At 44.2% G+C, this 20,062-nt stretch overlaps 2 protein-coding genes across 2 annotated transcripts in view; one reads left to right on the top strand and one right to left on the bottom strand.

Moving 5' to 3' along the window:
- Positions 1-827: 827 nt before the first annotated feature.
- On the bottom strand, positions 828-3,503 carry LOC119092676 (abscisic acid and environmental stress-inducible protein). Its single transcript, XM_037215644.1, has 2 exons — positions 3,448-3,503; positions 828-1,586 (listed from the first exon to the last, which is right to left on the bottom strand). The coding sequence occupies exons 1-2, from the start codon at positions 3,463-3,465 to the stop codon at positions 1,257-1,259; spliced, it is 348 nt and encodes a 115-aa protein (XP_037071539.1). The 5' UTR covers positions 3,466-3,503; the 3' UTR covers positions 828-1,256.
- Positions 3,504-11,250: 7,747 nt separating this feature from the next.
- LOC119091478 (uncharacterized) overlaps positions 11,251-20,062 on the top strand; it is a 73,132-nt gene continuing 64,320 nt past the window's right edge. The window contains exons 1-3 of the mRNA XM_037214279.1: positions 11,251-11,405; positions 15,299-15,358; positions 19,570-19,718. Of these exons, the coding sequence (XP_037070174.1) occupies positions 15,313-15,358; positions 19,570-19,718 (195 nt within the window). The 5' untranslated portion in view covers positions 11,251-11,405; positions 15,299-15,312. The remainder of the gene's footprint in view (positions 11,406-15,298; positions 15,359-19,569; positions 19,719-20,062) is intronic.

Raw genomic sequence — 20,062 nt, 5'->3', positions numbered from 1 at the left:
AAAGTCTGAATTCCCCCCCCCCCCCCTCCGTCACCAGGAGACGATCCTAAAGATGCCGTGCCCGCCACTCCCCCCCCCCCCCATTTCTTGAAACGCTTCTACGCCGATGCACACAGTCACAGTATGCCACATGTTTGTGCAGGTGATGGATGCAGACATCGACCTTCTTGCTTTCTCCATACTGCTCCCAAACGCCACATGTCTCCAAAAATTATCAGCGCCTGGCAAGACTTTGCCCTATCCCTGACATATTGTATCCCATCACCAGTTCAAACACAGGTAGCGCAGCACTCAGACAAGCTCAGAAAGCTACCACCGGCGTAAAACACCTGAGTCCGGACCTCAGCAACGGGTGTACTTCCGGCAGGCAATGCACTCCAGCAAACGCCGCCTGAATGTGACCTCAGAAGCTGTGCTCGGGTGGTGTCTGTCAAAACTGTTTGGATGTGGCTTCGAATGCCACAGTTAGGCTCCGCGGGACGATGTGACGTGTTTATCTTCGACTACCTGGCAACCCTCGTTGGTAACGGAAAAACCGCATTTGTGGTACAAAATGGCATCGTGCGTTTCAAGGTTATGCCGGCTCCCGCACGAAAACTGAACTGGCGTGTCGTCAATTAAGCTCAGGCGCGTTAAGGCATGCTCTCCAATCATGAGTGGCTGCTGGTAAATGCCTGAGCAATTTCGCAGTTCAGGCTTTACGTGGCTGTTTTCAGCAACGGGTCCCATTAATATATTCAAGCGACAAGAAAACTTGAAGCGCTTGTTTGCCAGCTAGCAAAACGCTTGCCCACACCTGTTTGCATGAAAGTAAGCGGGCTCATGTTTTCCAATATATTTGACGTGCAACATGGTTTCAGCAGTTACACTTCCTTCTAGCTGTTGGAATGGCATTTTCCAGCATCGTTGGTCAAACTTTGACGTCGTCGACGAATATCAACCACCGCCCGCAAGCTTTACTGTGGCTGTAGATCCGCTGACAAGATGCCTGCCAGTACACTGATCTGGCAATCGAGTGGTCGTTCGAGACAAAAACGTTCAAATAAGCACATTTCGTGAAGTGTACAGCGGCAGCTAAGAGACGTGGAAATCCACAAGTATTCCCGTGAGCAGGAAGTTTATTCGTTGTTGGAAGTGACCACTGCCACCGTTCCAGGACACGCCAAACACACTGCTGCCGTTTACAGTCTTTTGATGTGGAAGAGGGGGGAGGGGGGAGGGGGCAGAACTGACGACGCAGACTATGCCAGTACAGTTCACTTTCTTGTGTAGTCTTGGCCGTAGCTATGATGTCCGTTGCCTCCATTGCCGTAGCTTCCTCTACGGTAGCTTCCGCTGCCGTGGCCTCTATAGCCGTAGTTTTCATTGTAGTCTCCACCACGGGACCCATAGCCGCGCCGACTGCCACCGCCTCCTTTGCCATAGTACTCATTGTTCCCTGGGTACTTGTTGTAAGAATGGCTATCGCCGTCGTAGCGGCTGCCGCTGCCACCCCCGCGCCTGTAGTAGTAGTAGTAGTCATCGCCATGGTCGTCATAGCCACGGGAGCCGCAGGCGACGCCCACCAAAGCCGCCAGCAGCACGACCTGGAGCAGGAATTACATCAATGAGCAATCAGGTGCACACATGTGCACCGGGTAAGCCGTGACAGTCGGGGAGAACGGGCGATGGCTCCACCCGCCGCCTGTTTCGGCAGATCAGGCCTGCCAACCAGTAAGGCAGCGTTAAGTAAAGCTAAGCTATAACAGTCGTGAATGATGTCAATCTTCATGATTTAGACAATCAAAACCTCGGCTACGGAACTCAGGAAGGCTGAAAGCAAACAAATTTATCTGAAAATGGCATTGCAAATTTGCATTAATTTACAGGAAAGGCTGCTGAATAAACCTTTAGCGGCCTTGTTTGCCGTCACCTTGTAGGAGATTGGCTGGCTATGGTGCTGGCGAGGCGTGATGAGGTCAGCCAGCGACGAAGATGAATTCACGGCGGCTTAAGCTTTTTCTGCTGAATATGGATGGATATGGGTCATAGTGAACTGTGTTATGCGTATTGTGGTATTGGCGTCCGAAGTTTACCGCCTTGGCTGACAGCCTGTTACTTTGGACACCAGTTTCAGAAGAGGTGGCATTACCCAATGCCGATGGACTGCCGGTGCGCCTATGGGTCGAACGGTTTCACCATCGCTTCGGACTATGCGGACGATACGGTAGCCTGCACTGCTAGGCTGCCTTCACGACCTTTCCTGGCGTTGTTTGTAAGCCGCAGATCATTATTTAAGCATAATTCAAATAGGTAGGTGGTGGATTTAAGAACCTATTCCACTTCTATGGACATGCAAACAAAATCAGAGTGATGGAATTCGCTTCGAAATTTCGGCAGAACAGTCAGTGTTGCGCTGTTACGTTAGGGTGTTCATGTCTTGAAATACTACATTCACACACACACACACACACACACACACACACACACACACACACACACACACACACACACACACACACACACACACACACACACACACACACACACACACACACACACACACACACACACACACACACACACACACACACACACACACACACACACACACACACACACACACACACACACACACACACACACACACACACACACACACACACACACACACACACACACACACACACACACACACACACACACACACACACACACACACACACACACACACACACACACACACACACACACATACACACACGCACACACGCACACACACACACACACACACACACACACACACATATATATATATATATATATATATATATATATATATATATGCATGTATGCATGGATTTATATACACATATACATGGCTATATAACTTATATATCTACGTATGCATATATATATATATATATATATATATATATATATATATATACAGATATCGTAGACATGCTGCATATGTCAGCATACTAACGTGCACCTATAGATGGAAATTTATTTTGCAGTTTGCTCTTTATTAGCAATAACCTGATTTAGGACTGGAATTCAATTTGGCAAAGATGACTGACAAAATTGGATTCGGGTCTGAATCTGCTTTTCAGGATTCCATGTTCACTGCATTGGGACTCAACGCCAGATGCATTATTCCGAATTGAAATTCATTCCACCCAAGCAGAATCAAGACCAAGTCTCGTCGCAGGCGTTGTACTGACATGCCACCACAGTAAAACTGAATATAAGAAGTGGAATAGAATATGATGGAGAGGCGTATCGCCATTAAAACTACTTTTCGCATGCGCTGTTACATGGATGTATTTCAGAGCTGCGGGCTCCAGACATCATACAAAGTACTCAGCAATGTCAAACTAACCAAGGACATGTTGAAGACTGTTTTCAATGCTAGGCGGCCACGTCCGTTTCGTGGAAAGCCAACAAACCCACTCCTGCACTCACCATCAGTATGAAGTTCATCACTGCTCTCTGCGATGTACGATGGGTAAGCAGGCAGAAGAGACTACATGCAGACCCGCCGCGGCGGCTGGCTTATATACGGCTGAGTGTGACCTGGATGCAACAGGATTTACGAAAGAGTTGCACAACGCAGCATGCGGAGGCCAAACAGACAAACAGGCGGTGTAAATGGCACAAGGCTCACACTGAGGTGAGGTCGGCAACATCCCAGCAGATTGCGCGCGATTGTGATGCTCACGGATTTATTTTCAGACGGAGCGGATTATCGCCTGAGCGACTAGAAAAAACTGCCTTCGTGATCGCGTTAGAGCTAGTTAGAAACGGCTGGCCAGCCAGTTTGCGCAATATCATGGGACGGAGGCAGTGGAATACACTTTTACCCGATGTCCTTGGTGGTTTTGCAGAACGGTAGCCGGTGTTTGGTGGTAAAACGTCTTATCTGCAATCAACATTTGTGTCTTCGATGCCGCTTTAGGTGAACAACTGTTTCACACATATACCATGAAGGGCACGATCATTCCAACACAGGGAAAAGGGCAAATACGGACACGCAGAGGACAAGGAGGAGGGAGAAGAAAGTACAGTAAAGGACGGAGAGCTGCTGTTCCAGTAGTTAAGTCCTACATGCCTGGAACATCGATTATTTCTAACAATGTTATATTAGTGGCTTATATGCTTACATGACAATGGTAACATGAGGAAACAGAGCACGCCCCCCAGACAACCTAACAAAACCTTTCGGAGTGTTAAAATGAAATAGCATGAAGCATCAGTAATAGGTTTTCTCTCTGTCAAATCAGTACAAAGATTGCTATGGTAATTTCTAAGCAGCAAACAATATTTTTTATCCAAAGCTAAAGTTCGCCAAATCTCAGCCAACACGACGGCTAGAAAAAAACTGGCGTCGTGCCACCGTTGCGGCAAGGTAGAAGCCATTGGCCAACTCGTTTGCGCAATATGTTTGTGATCGTCACGTTAAGGTTTTGAATTAAACACCTAAATTTTAGCTCAACTCTTATATCTAACTGCTGATAAAAGTTTCGAGAATCGAAGAATGTAAAGCAAATAACGAAGGCACTCGGTCAGCCATGACACGGAAAATACGAGCCAGCCATTCAGAGGCAATATCTGATGATGATGATGATGATTCGGGCTTAGCAGCGCGCCGAGGAGCAATGCTCTCAAGCTGGTTCCTGCCAGTCTTGCCAACCATTGTTAGAATGTTCAATCAAAACCATTTCGCTACATGTTATAATACCATAGAGTGCTTAAAGATGAACCGAATCTAGTAAATGTTCACGCAACACATAACGGGACACATCTGCAACGTTAACCGAGTAGTTCAGATGTAACTGTGTTATGAGGGTTCTAACTTGTTCACTTTATCTTTAGACTCATCTCGGATTTTGCTTTGAATTTCAAATTTCCCCAAGGTATAAAACGGATAGCACCAAAACAGGTACATAAGATTTTGTGTCGCTCTGCTCCATCGTTTTAGTCCTCCATCCATCGCTTTAGCCCTTTAAGCTTTGAGGGGAACGATTTTCGTCCCCCAACCGTCGCCGTCGTCATCGGAGGTTTATTACGTACTCAGCTTCTGGGCAATATGGCGTCGCCTGCCTGTCACCCTGGTAGTTGGGGCGAACACAACGGGAATGCAATGGTACTGGATTAAAATATCCGTCAAAAAAGCAAAAAATCATCAGAATTGTCGGGCAAATGGTCGTTCGTCGTGTACCGCACTGGACAAACGAATCATTATGTACCGACGCTATCACGTTAAACATCCATAATGCAAAAAATCAGGTGCGAAATCAGAGAAGAATATTTTATCCGAGCTTTTTAAACGGATGAATTTATATGTATGACTCCCACCATCCAATCGCGGAATTCCAGATCAACGGTAGAATTTGGTAGCGAAAGTTTTACGTGCTACGATGCTCGGCATAGTCCGTCCTGCCCTCTGGCGTCACCTGACCTTTAGACCGGCCGCTACCACCGCCGGCAGGCCATGTCTGTAAATGGTAAATAGCGAGCACTTAAGCATCTCGAACCCACTCCGCCACGTGTGAGTGGATCGGAAGACAGACACTCTAACCAACTGAGCCATAGCGACGTACGTGGAATGAAAAGGAAACAGACATCATATTACAGGGCTGTATCTCTTTACATTTAAAAGCTTCGGCAAAAAAAAACGCGACGGTGAAAGTGGCCATGACGCGTGATGGTCAGTAACAAACCGTACGGAAATAGCAGTCATACTTGTGAAATTAAGGATATTGCATTGTAGCACGCGCACCACAATCTGATATCAGTTTCATCTTTCCCTTAACAAGTGTGATATATCCACAGACTGCAGACACGAGATGATCCAATCGCCCATAATCCACCCCTGACCTCAATGCGCGGGCCATTGAATCCGCTCGGGCAATCTCAGGAGAATGTCGCCGAGCGGTCTTTTGGAATCATAGAAGCATCGCGCTAGATTTGTAGCAATGCCATGCTTTTGATGAGAGGTAATTTCGTGGTGGTAAAATTTAGGAATATGGGGCCTTTTGTAAAAATCTTTGTGAAAAAAAATATTTTGTCCCGCAAGAAAGTTGGTAGGATATGAGTGAATGTCGCCCCTATCCGGTGATAGAGGAGGTCACGTCCCCCCCCCCCCCCACCCCCTCTTGGTGACACCGCAACTACTTGGAGAGCACCTGGAGCGGTTCATGCTGAAGCAAAGATAAGCTGAGGGCCAAAAGGACAAAGACCAAAGGACAGGGACTAAAGGACAAAGACCAAAGGACAGGGACTAAAGGACAAAGACCAAAGGACAGGGACTAAAGGACAAAGACCAAAGGACAGGGACTAAAGGACAAAGACCAAAGGACAGGGACTAAAGGACAAAGACCAAAGGACAGGGACTAAAGGACAAAGACCAAAGGACAGGGACTAAAGGACAAAGACCAAAGGACAGGGACTAAAGGACAAAGACCAAAACAGGGGTAACCTGAGTACCACGGCTGAATCATCTCCCAGCGGTCTGGACCTTTCTGGACCCTGTGTTGTTGCCCCTGTTAGTCATAACATATACCGCAGCCAAATCTTGACATATTTTCGTCATCTGAAGTAGCCACCCCAAAACAATGGCTCGAGCATTGCTTTCCAGAGGATTTTAAAACTTTAAGACATTTTGTGTGACGTCCGTTCAAAGAATTTTCAACACCAAGAAGATTACAAGCGTCTAACCATGTAACATCCTATTAGCACATTCGCTAATTCGTCAAAACGAAAATGGACAAACCCAAGACGATGCATACCGTCAAACCTATTGTTTGTTCCACACTCGACAAGGCAGCACACGCTAATGCCATGGCAGCTAGACTAAGCTGTTTGTTGTGCACTTGTTTGTGTTTCAAAGGCCCGTTCCTTAACCATTACAGTCAGGCCGCCGCTCCCTGGATGATAGTCCAATGGAGAACCATTGCCGCGAGCTCTTTTGAATCTAAAAAATCAGTGTTCTATATTATTTTGATAAAATGGAAGACATCAAGTTTTGGGCAGAGACTTCGATGGAAAATAATATCGCAGGAAATAAGAGAGCTAATGACACCAAATTTACAGAGTGTTAGTCTATAGGTGAAAATATTTGGATCAAAGTTTGAGGTTCCTAGGTCATGACCTTTGCGCCAAATAATGTCAAACAAGGTCACATTCCAAGTTGGTCTCCAAATTGTCTCCAAAACCTAGACACCTGTTCTAAGCGAAAAAGAACAAGCTAATTTAAGGTCAGTGACCTTGTCTGACCTTTCGAAAGTAATGGGACCAAAATCATGCAAGACTGCTTTGAGTTTTGCACTTGAATAAGCGAAATCCTCCGACAAAAATTACACAAGGCAGTTCGTTGCGAAAAACGAAATGTTAACCTGGACCGTTTGGGTAAGTGATCTATTCTGACCTTTAAGAAGTTTGTGGAAGACGTCTTTTGCGGTTCCTGTCCTCAATAAATCCAAAATGAGCACCAGAAACTACCTCGTACAGACCTTACCGACCCTACAAGGTACATCTGATTTTTCAATGCTAAACGATCCTCTATTCAATTGTCTATAGTTACGCAAAATTTGGCGCGGCTACGCCGCGGCGTTCAGAAACCATTCCGGAAAAACCCTCGTGGTGGTCAAGTTGACCTCCACCCGAGCGTGCGTTAAAAATGCCGTGGCGTGTTGCCTAGTATTGAGCTGCCTTGTTCCGTGGCAGAATAATAATTGCAGTCTTGTTGCAATTAGTGAAACTTGACATAATGCAAAGGAATGGGAGAACGTTAGATATTAACACAACACCAGATCAGAGACAATAAGCATCACGTAATTAGAAACATGCAGCATGCAACACAAACACAAAATACGGTATGAATGCATAGCCCTAAAAGTGACTAGCTCAGCCAGATGTACTAAATTGAACATGACGTCGTAGTTGTAGTTTGCTTTGTTATTTTTACCTGTGAAGCATTTATTAAAATCCTCGTTAATGTTGATACAATTTTTAGCTCCCATTTTTAATGCTGTGCTTGTGCTAAGGCTTCGGGACGTTGGCGGGAGCAAACTCACCCTTGAGGGGAGGTGTGGCAACTTGGACATGGGGAAAAGTACCTCACCCAAAAAGATGTCAATCGATAACCGTGTATACTAACATCCGTCCCTAACGAGGTCAAGGCCAGCCTGTCCTCAACCTGGAATCTGGGATTTCAATCGCATCTGGATCTGGGTAAACTAAAGCTGGAATTTCGTTATACCACATATTCATGTCCCACTCTTTGGAACCGTAAAATAGCAATGCAAATTGCATTTCAGACAAATGAATATTCTACCGTCTCACTGCCACTTGTGACCGAGGGTGGGACTTTATATCTTTTTGATGGTCATCCCGTCAATGGTGAGCTCGGCCCCCCAAAGTTGGGCTAGGCCCCACCAATACTGGACTCCCCCGCCCCCGCCAATTTCGGACAGAGCTTCCACAGTGTGGAATCTGGCGCCTTATACTTTTCAGTTCTCTGAGATACAGAAAACTTAAAGTTAAACAGACTGGAAACATATTTCAAACTCAAGTTTGTATTTCTATGCGTTCCTAAGACGTAAGACGACGGCATCTTGAATTACAGACCTATTGATTCAAAAAGTTATTGCACTGTGCTGATGAAATGAAACATAAACACCGCATTTCAGACAATGGCGAATGAATGCTGAATTCAAGCGTGTCTTTGCAATCGGCTTCGTGCTGCGCAGGCCACTGGTCGAGCCATGGACACCATGCAGTCGCAGTGGAGGCCAAAAACGACGATCTACAGTTTTGAGGCGCACCACTAGACCCGGATTCGAGCTCGTTTAGGGCGAACGAAGGAGACCCCACTTTCTATTGTCTGATAGGGGGGCATTCGATGTCCTATCGGCTTCTTGTAGGACAAAACACATTCTACACACAAATTTTCACAAACGGGCTCATATTCCCAAATTTTACCACGATGAAGTTAATGGCCATCACGCGGCATCACCACTTCCACCGTCGCGTTTTGTTTCTGGCAGAGGCTTAAGAATGCATATAGGTAAGTCCTGCAATTTGATATATGTTTCCTTTTCATTCCTCGTCCGTCGTGATGGCTCAGCTGGTTACAACCACGGTCTTGAGTTACCTTGGCGGGGTTGCGCAAAAGGTCGAGAGACTTCAGAGAGCAGGACGGACCGTGTCGAGCAATGCGGTATGCCATTCGCCAAATTCCACCGTTGATCTGGAATTCCGCAATCGGGTAGTAGGGGAAGCTCGCACAACGAGCAATGGCTCGGCGTGAGCCTCAATCCCTTCGACTGCGCACCTTAAAAAGAGAAGATGGTGTGTATTCCTATATGGCTGCCTTGCATATTAGCGCCAGCATATAAGCTTTTGTGTACTTATGTAACGCTTCGCCGCGTGACGATTACGCGTTACACTTATTACCGTGCTTCACAAATACAGCCACGAATGCAGTCTTGTGCATTACCATTCACAAACGGTACTGCACAATTGTGATGATTTTTGAAAAGAATGATTTCATCCAGTATCATTATATCTTTGAAAAATAATGCTTTCAGCAGGGTTGGTGTGATTAACTGGACAGATTGACAGCTGCAGCAACACAAAAATATAAATTTTACCCCTACCTCTCAAGTTCTACCGCCAGATTCCAGCATCACTTCGTGGTGCTCCCAACCGTTCAATTCATCAATCTAAAAACCGCACGCTCAAAATATGTGCCCGGCTACCTTTTTAGGCATGGTTTTAAGTCCTAAAGCGCTCAAAGGTACTTCTGTCAATTGTATGTGTCATTATTTTCGCCCATCTGTTGGCCGCCGAGTATTGTCAGGCACGCGGACGGCGTGCGGCCCTTGGAGACTGCAATGCCTGGCGTCCAGGTGTAATGCCAAGATTTGCGAGCACGCACGTTCAATACTACGTGACATAATTTGTATCACTGGCCAAGTCTGATTGAATGTTGAACTTTTCCAGACAAACAATTGCTGACCCATTTCGATCTGAAGTTGCGGGCCCTTAATTCCTTTATACAGTCCGGATAACATCCTGAAAAAACTTCTGAGCTCTATCCGTTGAGAAAAAGTCGACTGGACCATTGTAAATCAAAGAGTGTCGTTGACTTATTTCATGCAGTTGGTTAAGACATGATTTATTCAGTCTATTAACTATGAAATTCAGGCAGAATTGATCTTGCGGTAGCTTGTAACCTCTATTCCAGTTATATAAGGTAAAAATGAGAAATATAACAAACATGCTCTCATTAATAAATTGGTCATATCTGGTGATTTTTGGTTGGGGAAGGCTCTCATTATCAGGGGCCCTTTGTCAACCCTGTGTTCTACCCTTGTCAATGTTCCGGCTGCGCACCTGTACCGAAATGTAGGAGGCCATCGGTTTCGGGCCCTTCGTCAAGTCTTTGCCCCCATCCCAAATTCGGGTGCGCCGCCCCTGCGCACACACACACGCACACACACACACACACACACACACACACACACACACACATATATATATATATATATATATATATATATATATATATATACATATATATGTCCGATAATTTGTCCGTACCTATCCCCCATGGTGAATTCCAAGACACCGGCCCCAATCATCTTAAAAATGGACACCCATGATATGGGGTCATTTTCGGGTCGTGCTATACCTCGAGATACCAGTTTGACCTCTTTAATACCGATTTTCCACCAATCCCACAGACAGGGCTACACCTAGAATAGGGGCGTCGATTAGTTAACGTAGTTTTCAAAAGCACTGACGAGGTCCGAAACTGGTGTGGGCCGCATTTATCTGCAACGGGTGATACACGATTGCCAGTACGCGCGTCAGTGTCACGGAATTCAAGCGATGTCAATTCATCTTTTCCCTCCGTCTTGCTTAAATCCTTCTTGGGAAATGGGGGTGCTCTACCTGGACGCCACGATTATAACGCTCAGGTGTTAATCGCCAAAACTCTGGGTGGGAGGCAATTACCATTCGAATCGATGGGTATATGCGTTCGTTCAAAATGGTAAGATAGTCGTGGTAATGATGAATACGATATTCTCATTAATTTAAACAAAATATGTCCTTTTCAATGTTTTTGTACATGCAAAGCATGTCTACATTTTATTTTAAAACCAAACAAATATTAAAATACTGATTTATCGAACAGGCTCAGAGTCTCGTCGTTTGCGAGACTCTGCGATAGTTAACGGGATATAGTGGTCACGTGACCATACAGGTTATTTTCGTAACTAAAATGGCGCTAACCGTCCTTTGCAAAATTCCAGTATTATTTGCAAATGGTGCATAATGGAAGAAATCGAGATGGGGAATTGATAAGCGAAGGAATAGGGGAATGTGTTAGTGGCCAAGTTGACTCATGTCGGGTAAGGCAAGCGGCGTAGTTTTGTTGTTACTAATACGGCGCAGCTCTTTTAGGTTAATTTGTTGTTGTATATGTCCATTTTGCTGTTTATTTTCACCTCACCCGGACGCATTTTATTTTGTTGTAATTGGGCGCTCTCAATGTGCAAGAAAAGAGGTGCAGTTATGAAAATAGGCGGTCAACTCTTAACCAAGCATGTTTTGAATGTTTGCAATTTGGTCAAATGTAAGAAGGGGATAACATGGATACACTAAGTTATATGCTGGTGATGACCTCAGGCATGAAGGTGGATACTATTAGCTATAAGTTATGTTCGTCTCATAAGGTTTATTGTCATGTGCTGGACATTTAGAAGGGCTAAAGTAAGTATGATTGAGCTGAAATTAACAAAATTGTTTCCTGGTTGGTACATTATGTGTATGCAATTTTTCACATTTGGTGTAGAGTTGAGGTTCCAAGGGCTTAGCACCCACAAAGTGCAGGGTGGGTGATATGTCGCATGTCAGATGGTATGGCTGAGCTAGCCTTTGGTGTGTGTATGTAGTGTATATATGGGTTTGTGAATGTGTATAAATGTGCATTTGTTGTATGTGGCTGCCGTGATTATACTTGATGGCTAAAGATAGCATGCTGAGTAAATTACTGATACCATACATGGTGCATTAACTAGAAGTGTTGCTTCTTGTGCTTGGCATGGAATCTTAAAATATTATCTTTTATCAGTTATCTTTTATCAGTATACATGACCATGGCTTTAAGATGTTTAAGTAAATAGATTCAGCATAGTATGGACCAGTGAAATAAAATGAGCGTAGGGGGACGCTGTTAGCTCATTGTGCTATTGTGAAACTTATTTTGGTTGTCTGTCTGGCAGCAGCTAGTATTTAGCATCACTCTTGAAATGGACCATTGGACTTAATTGGCATAGCCTTTCCTACCTGTAGCTGTGATGTTTGTGTTCTGGCCTGCTATCTTATATAGATCCAAAGGCCCAACCATTGTTCCCATACATAATGGTCTTCGCTCCCAACATGGCAGGTTCAGGTCTTGCCAGACTGCAGAGTCATCTGAAAATTGCATGGCCCTGGGAAATAAGTGATGTTGTAATTCTTATCTCATTTTAAATTTGATATGACTGTGTCTGTATAAATGTTCCCGTGATATGTTTGTTATGTTGATTAATAAGATGCACCATTTTTGAACTGGCATGAATGTGGGTATGGAAGGCAATAATTAGATGATATGAACAGGGCATTACACACATTTTTAAGGCACCTGAAATGGGTTAACCGATGTGTTCTCAGCATAGTTTTTTCCAGAATTCATATCATGAACTATTCTCTACATGTAAAAGTTTGCAATTTACATGGCCTCATTTATTTTATGATGATTGATTATACTTTATGACTTTATAACATTATTGACTATGCATACCTACTAGAGCATGTTTGTTTGGTGAATAATTTGCATATCTTTCTATCCTTTCAGGTTATGCTGTTATGTTGCTGCACTGTTGTTGTTTTTTTCATGTTTTACTTGCCATTTGCTCCACTATTCACTTACCCACTCCATATATATTGCTCCACTGTTCCATTTCACTGCCGAGAGTTTGTCACCTGATTGTCGCCACCAAGCAAGGAGCGAGAGGGCATGTGTGTGTGAGTGTGTTGTGTAAGCTGTTAACACAGCAACTGGTTTTGTGTGCATGTTATGCTAGTCACCATGTCATCTTATATCTGCAATGTTTTATTATCTGATGTAGTATTTGATGATGTAATGGTGGTGTTAAGTACAAATCAAAGCTATTGTGCAATAGATATATGGTGTTGAACTTGGTTGCTAAATGTATTACTGTGAATGCAATAGAAATCACTAGTGAAAGGGGGATAAGTGAATTTGTGATGTGATCCATGAAGAGAATAGAACATCATCTGCAAGGGCAGAATTGGCTGACACAGAATTGGTGTATGGCCATTGGTCAGCAAGTTACTATTTTGTCCTGATGCAGGGTACAGTTGCCAGGTATAAGTTTAAAATTGTCAGAATTGGGATTGGCTTACAATCCATGTACTGGATCTCTCCTGATGGTCCTTGATGTGTGAGGTACCGTAATGACGGTCACATTACCAAAGCTATGTGATACACATTCGCATTGCACGTTCGTTAGCAACTTGAGTGGTATAAAATTTTGGGCATCACCCCCAACAGTATATGTCATTGTTGCAGATGTCAGATGATGTCAGGCATAAGGTCTCATACTTGCATCTTCAGTTTGTTAGTGTGTGTGTGTGTGCATGTGTATGTGGTGCTCAATTAAATTTCTGATGCTTGACACATTGAATAAGCAAGATGCTTATATCAGGGGATGTGTAACCAAATTAGCCTCAACCAACATACCCTAGGGCACACTTGGGCACACAAAAAACATGAGATGTATGTGCACATTTTGCTTTGAAACCCATATGAATTGCAACCAGCTGTTTATTGGTACTCCTGAGAGATCACAAAAATAAAGCTGGGAGTATTGTAGCATACTGGGTCTCAGGACAAGGAATGCATTCCATTTTGTATGTTGGGCTGCATGTATTTGGTAGACACCATTTGCCACTTTTGGGATGGGGCTAACATATATAAATGATTGCATGGTTTGCATACTTTACCTGAATGTAGTGACTGGTGTGACTTAGTAACCTAACCAAGTGATATGCTGCTCCACTTGTTGTGACAATGGGCATCGCATGAAATCCAGTTAGGTTGAATGTTATGTAAACCACTTCTTATATATGTGTGCATTTTATTGTGGGCCCAATTGCTGTTTTGCATTTGAACCCATCAATATAGTGGTGTGTATGCTGGCTTTGTGATAATGGTCACTGTCTTGAAATGGCAAGTATTGTCATGTATGTGTATCTCATGTGTATCTCATGTGTAAATGTCAAGTATTATCAATGCATATCGATGGTTGCTTGATATGTGTATTGAACAAGTACCCCTTTGTTGGTTGAGGGTTGGCTGTTGTCAGAATCAGCACTCATCACTTCCTGTTGTAGTTTGTGGTCATTGCAAGATACTCTGAGTTTATAGATTCAAGGTGTATCTGTCTCCCATCTCAGTGTAGCAATCTTGGCTCCAAAATGTTTTGGCTTGTGAAGCCCATAAGCTGCAACACACAACATGTTTGTCAGCCAGCAGGCTGATTTTGGTATTCCTGTAACATGTCCCATGCACATGAACACATTTTGTTTTTTAGCAAAAAGGAGTAAAAATTGCACTGAAGTTAAGTGACATCACTAGTTCAATACTGAGTTGTCACACAATGGGCATTATGTGGGCCATTATTAGCCAGCTTGAGGAAAACACATATGTTTTGGCCAAAGTGTCAAGACTAATAGCATGTGGATGAATGTAACATGATTGTAGCTCTTTTGCATAGTGCATTGCACCCAGACACTATCCCCTGTCACTTCAAGGAGCCATATCTAGACACATGAATGATTGCATGTGGTTTGACATAAATGATTGTAAAAAAGTAAGAATTCAGAGCAGCTGTGCATTAGATCTCAAGATTTGGAAGCAGCTCTGCTTTAGATCTCATCTTTAGGTGGAATAGAAATGTATTGCACTTGAGGGAAGGCAGGTCAGGGGGGTGCCAGAGGCCTCTTATTGATGTGTGACTTGGTCAGTGTGTGAAATATGAAGTAACAAAAGAAGGGAGAGGAATTTCTCAGGTCTTGTGTGAGCATGAACACTATCCTGTATGGGGGCAAATGAAATGTACTGTACTACCCAACAAGAGTAATATCTTCTGATGTATATTTGATGCCTCTTACATGTGACCCCATATGTGGCCATTCATTGGTTGGCAGTGTTTAATTCAACCCATTTTTGTTTCAGGTCTTTGAGCAGAAATGTCTCAGAGACTGAAGAGACTTGCCGGGAAGCCGGATGATCCCGGTAAGTTGGTTTACTCCAGCACTTTTGTGGAAAATTGGACACAACAGGTGTATGTACAGAACACTAAGGGTATTCCATTCTATGTGACATCCTGTAAAACTTATGCTGGATGTGTTCACAGCATGACATGTTTTCTGTTCACATCTTTGTAATTGTGGTGTCAATGAGGGTGCATGCAAGAAACTTATGATCACACTTACTCTCCTTGCTTCTAACAAGGGAAGCTTCAAATCTTGCTTTTTGTGACACATAGAACGTCCTTTGGTTACCCATGCTTCATTCTAAGCATGATAATTTATACACTTTTGATTAACTAAATCTTTTGCTTGATTTCTGTGTCAATATGATGAAATGACAGAAAAAGATTTGGCACACCTGGCTGAGGTTTTTCATGACATTTCATGTAAAGTGTTTGTTGTCTGTTTGCTGTGAACAACAAAAGATGCAGGATCTATTAGGCATGATGTCATGAATGATGTTGGCATATATTCTTTATCATCCAGGGTGCTGTGAATAACTCAACATTGTGATGTATCAATTGCATCTTGCATGTATCTATGTGAACTGATGATCATCAATTAAATATCAGAAGGCAATAGAGCAGATAGATCAGGAGCTTTGGAAAGGTCACATCATGGTTATCTGCAGGATGCATGTGCAGCAAAAGTTTGTCAGGCTAAGAATGAGGATGAACATGGCTATTCCACGATGCTATGTAAAATAAGCTGAGAATATGCAGACTACATCAATTGTATGATCTGAAATTTAAATGGAAGGTGTCACATTCATATTGGATGTGATTATGAAGCATTCAGTACATGTTATGCACTATACATAAAGTAGTTGGGCATATTTTAGGTGCCATGGGTAACCAACAGTGAGAGACCATTGATTTACTAGGCACTGTATCTATCAGCCAGGGGCATACATTGGATTTTACAATATGAGAGACACACCTCAGCATTGGTTGCTAAGAACCTCTTTAAGTGCTCCACAGGCTTGCAAATTGTATGGTTGGGAACATCTCACATTTGAATGTGCTTTGTTAAGATTGGGTATATGTTTTCTTTTTGGATTGCTGCTATTTCATTTTTACATCATTACCTGATTTGAGGCATCGCCATTTACATTACTATGTGAGTGCACACATGCTTGATTATGAGTTGTGTGACATTCTGCTCAAATATGTAGCCCAAACAATAATTTTACAGCATGTTCAGCAGGTACATGGGTAGTTTTTCTCACAATGATCATTTCGCACATCTGAACAAAGCATACAACATTCAACAAGAAATACACAGTTTCTAACAAGGCAATTCCATTGGCCATGAAATAATTTCAGTTTGTCTTCCTATGCCTAAATACACTTGTTTATTTTGTATTGGTTCAGGAGCCTGGGCTGAAGATCCCTCTGCAAACAGGATGACAGAGTTGATGACATTCAAAGCACCAAGGCACCCAAACAGTATATGCTCAGTGAATGATCTCAAGCAGTTCTTGCTGGATCTGCATAGCAACTGGCCAGCATGTCATCAGAAGTTTCACCATGGCATCAGGAAGTGATTGATGCCATCTTCATGGGTGCAGAATGGACACATTTGTGAATCTACTGTTTTCTTTTTCTATAAGAACTTTGGTGTGGGTGTGTACCTGTTCAGTATTCAGTATTGTAGTATTTGGAGCTTTGTCGAGGCACAACATGTGTAAGGTGCTGATATTCATCCTAATGCATATTCATGTATGCAAAAATTTCACAGTAGGTGCATGCATTAGTGATTCTGTTCTACATCATACACCAGTTTGTTGTACAGCAGCAGAATACACCACTGGTTTGTTCTGCTTTGTGGTGTTTGCAGGCTGTTTGCAATGCCTATCTTCTGTGAATGAGGTGAGACTCATTCCAAGAAGTCCTTGTCATTCACAGCAAATTATGGTGCCCCTGCTCCTCTCCCAATTGCAAATCATGGTGGCATGTTTGTGTGTTTAAAACTTCCACTCCCAAATTGATGTAAGACCCACCAAGTGTGCCAGGAAAGAGCCTGCTGACATTGCATAAGACATATCACCCAGCCCAGGTAAAGGCACTCAGAGTGTGCTTACATGTGTGTCCAAAGAAATTTGTTTCCCTTGATTGGAAGTGGAGCATGAAGACAGATAAGCAGTTATTTGAGCAGGATGCAGCATTAGCAATATTCACAGGGCTGGGATCTGATAGTGGGTTAAGAGAAGCATGTTTTTCTTCATCAGTGACCATTGATTCTGTGAGGCTTATCTTTTTATTTCAAAATGCTGATACTTTGCATTGTATGACAAATGGAATGACCTCTGCAGTTAAATATGCCTGGATATGCATGCCCTGCCAATTGCTGATTATTCTCAAGGTGGAACCTAGAACTGTTTTGGCAACTGGAAACTCACCAGAATTTCAGCAGGCTTGTACTATTTAGTTTCACGCTCCCAGTGTATATATAGACACTGCATCATTATGTGAGGAACTTAGGCTGGATACTCAGTTAACCATGTGGTCCATGGGCGCAAAATGACCACTGCAGTTGACGTGCCCGAAAACACCAATGAACAACAAATCATGTGGTCCACAGGCTGCTTTTTTGGGTAGAAATACATGTGTCAGCATCAATATGTGGGAAAATGAGCCCCATCAATGTGGCCTGCAAAGCTGAAAAGGGGTCCCAAGTTGATGCAATTTTGAGATGTCCTCCCTTTTTTTGTTTCTCTGCATGTGTGTATGCATGTGTGGTGCACAGTGATTGGGAGCTTGGCTTGTATAGCACCATTGCAGTTGCCTTCTTTTTTAGTTTCTTTTTTCAGCTACTGGTCAGTTTGAGCTTTATATTAACTTCTTTCAGATTAACTTCCACAAGACATAGCTATGGTGGAATTTGATGTGAGAAAGCAATGCACTGGCAACATTAAACTACTGGCCAACCAAAGTCTCTTAGTCGCATATCTTAAGCCACTCTGAGATGCCTTGCTTGTGAAGGGCGTTACTGCACCCCATAGAAACTACTGCTCATCTCTCCTCACATTCTGTTTGTGACCAAGGTAAACATAAATTTGTTTGACCATCTCAATGTTCTGTTATATTTATGCGCGTTTTGTGCGTGATATGTAACAGTGAGTCAGTTAAACGTAGCGCTTGGTAATTCAGCGGGGTCCTGCAGGCTGGCTTTCTGTGGACTGTTGACCCGCTCACTGCAGGGTGTTCAAGCTGTCGTGTAAACCTGGTTACTTTGGATGTCCTGAGGTGTTTGTGAACTTCAAAATGGAAACAGAAACTTAGGTTTTTTAATTGGTTTGAGTAGCTGTATGGTTGGATAGCTGTGAATGTGGGCAAATTTGCAGCACCCCACCATGTACATATTGTTGTTTTGGAATTAACACTGTTTAAGTAAGCTGCACTTCTAAACGCAGTTGCTAGGTTTTTCCAACACTCTGCCTGGCATGGGTGAGAGCAGCAGTTGACGCATTTTTGGGTCATCCAGTATTGTTATATTTTCTGGAATTTAGGTGAATAGTCCACTGGAGCATTTTGGGTTGATATTGGGGCAGCAATAACATTTAAGCTATTTGGATTTGTGTTAACTGATTATGACCACAGTTTCTGTTACGGTGCTGGTGGGATTCCGTGGGATCTTGGACAACATATTTAAATTAGGTTTCTTACAGCACAGATCGGAGAACTGTGCATAATGCATCAGCTATCATTCAACTAAAACCATGCAGCGCTTCTTCTGGACGTGCGATGCTTCTCCAAGTCACCTTAGTTTTAATGATTGAATGAATGGTGAATAAGTTGATACACTGAAACCTTGCAAAGCCACATAGTCTGCACTTAGCCAGGTGCATTGCTATTATTGACTGCTGATCTGGAAAAGGCAGCTATTAGGACATTTCTTGCGCAGTATTACAGCGTGACTTTTAACTACCGTCCTAGCTCTACCCTGCCGTGTACTGGTTTCAGTGCCCCGCCAGGGAGCCTCTGATAATCCTTCCCAGCCCGCTGTATTCGCCGCCGTATTCGGCTTGTGATACTACGTCGATAGGCCGTTGCCTTGACCGGGTGTGTGATGCGCCCGTGGCGCGGGGGCCCGGCCGACGCGGCGCGGTGCGTCTCGCGACGGCCGGCCTGCCGCGGCGCGCGCCTGCTCCAGGAGCGCGCGCTGACTGTCGCTCGCTCGCTCGCCTCCCAGGCCCCATGGGGAAGCGGAAGCGGCGCAAACTGAGCGGTTCGGAGGACGCCGACTCGCAGCTGCCGTCTGCCTCCGGCCACGTCTGGACGCCCAAACACCTGGGCAACCTCAAGGCCTACAACAAGAAGGCTGTCGAGAAGCCGGGCGAAGTGAGTTGGGTCTGACCGGCGGAACAGTGGGGAGCGGCGGCCGGCAGAAAGACTGCGAGATGAGGCGGGGACGCGGTGGGGCGCCCCTCCTACGGTGTTGCGCGATTTGGTAGTCGGACGAGTTTGAAGCATTGGGTCTATTTGCGGGCGCAAGCGATGCCCTGCCGCCGCCTCTTGTTGGGCTCCCTCTTATGGTAGCTTTTCACAACCCCTATGTCGGATTTCGGCACCTATTGCATGGCTTGATCACGCATCGGTGTCCTCACGCGCTGTGGGGAGCGGTGCACTGGCCGTGGTGAGCGGGCACCGGGTGACGCCGGCTCCCCTGACGCCGCCCGCTGTCG

This window comes from Pollicipes pollicipes, unplaced genomic scaffold (assembly GCF_011947565.3).
Source record: "Pollicipes pollicipes isolate AB1234 unplaced genomic scaffold, Ppol_2.1 Scaffold_3447;HRSCAF=4054_pilon_pilon_pilon, whole genome shotgun sequence".
Classification (NCBI taxonomy): Eukaryota; Metazoa; Arthropoda; class Thecostraca; order Pollicipedomorpha; family Pollicipedidae; genus Pollicipes; species Pollicipes pollicipes.
Note: the sequence above shows the minus strand (reverse complement) of the source record. Positions and strands in the feature narration are given on the sequence as shown.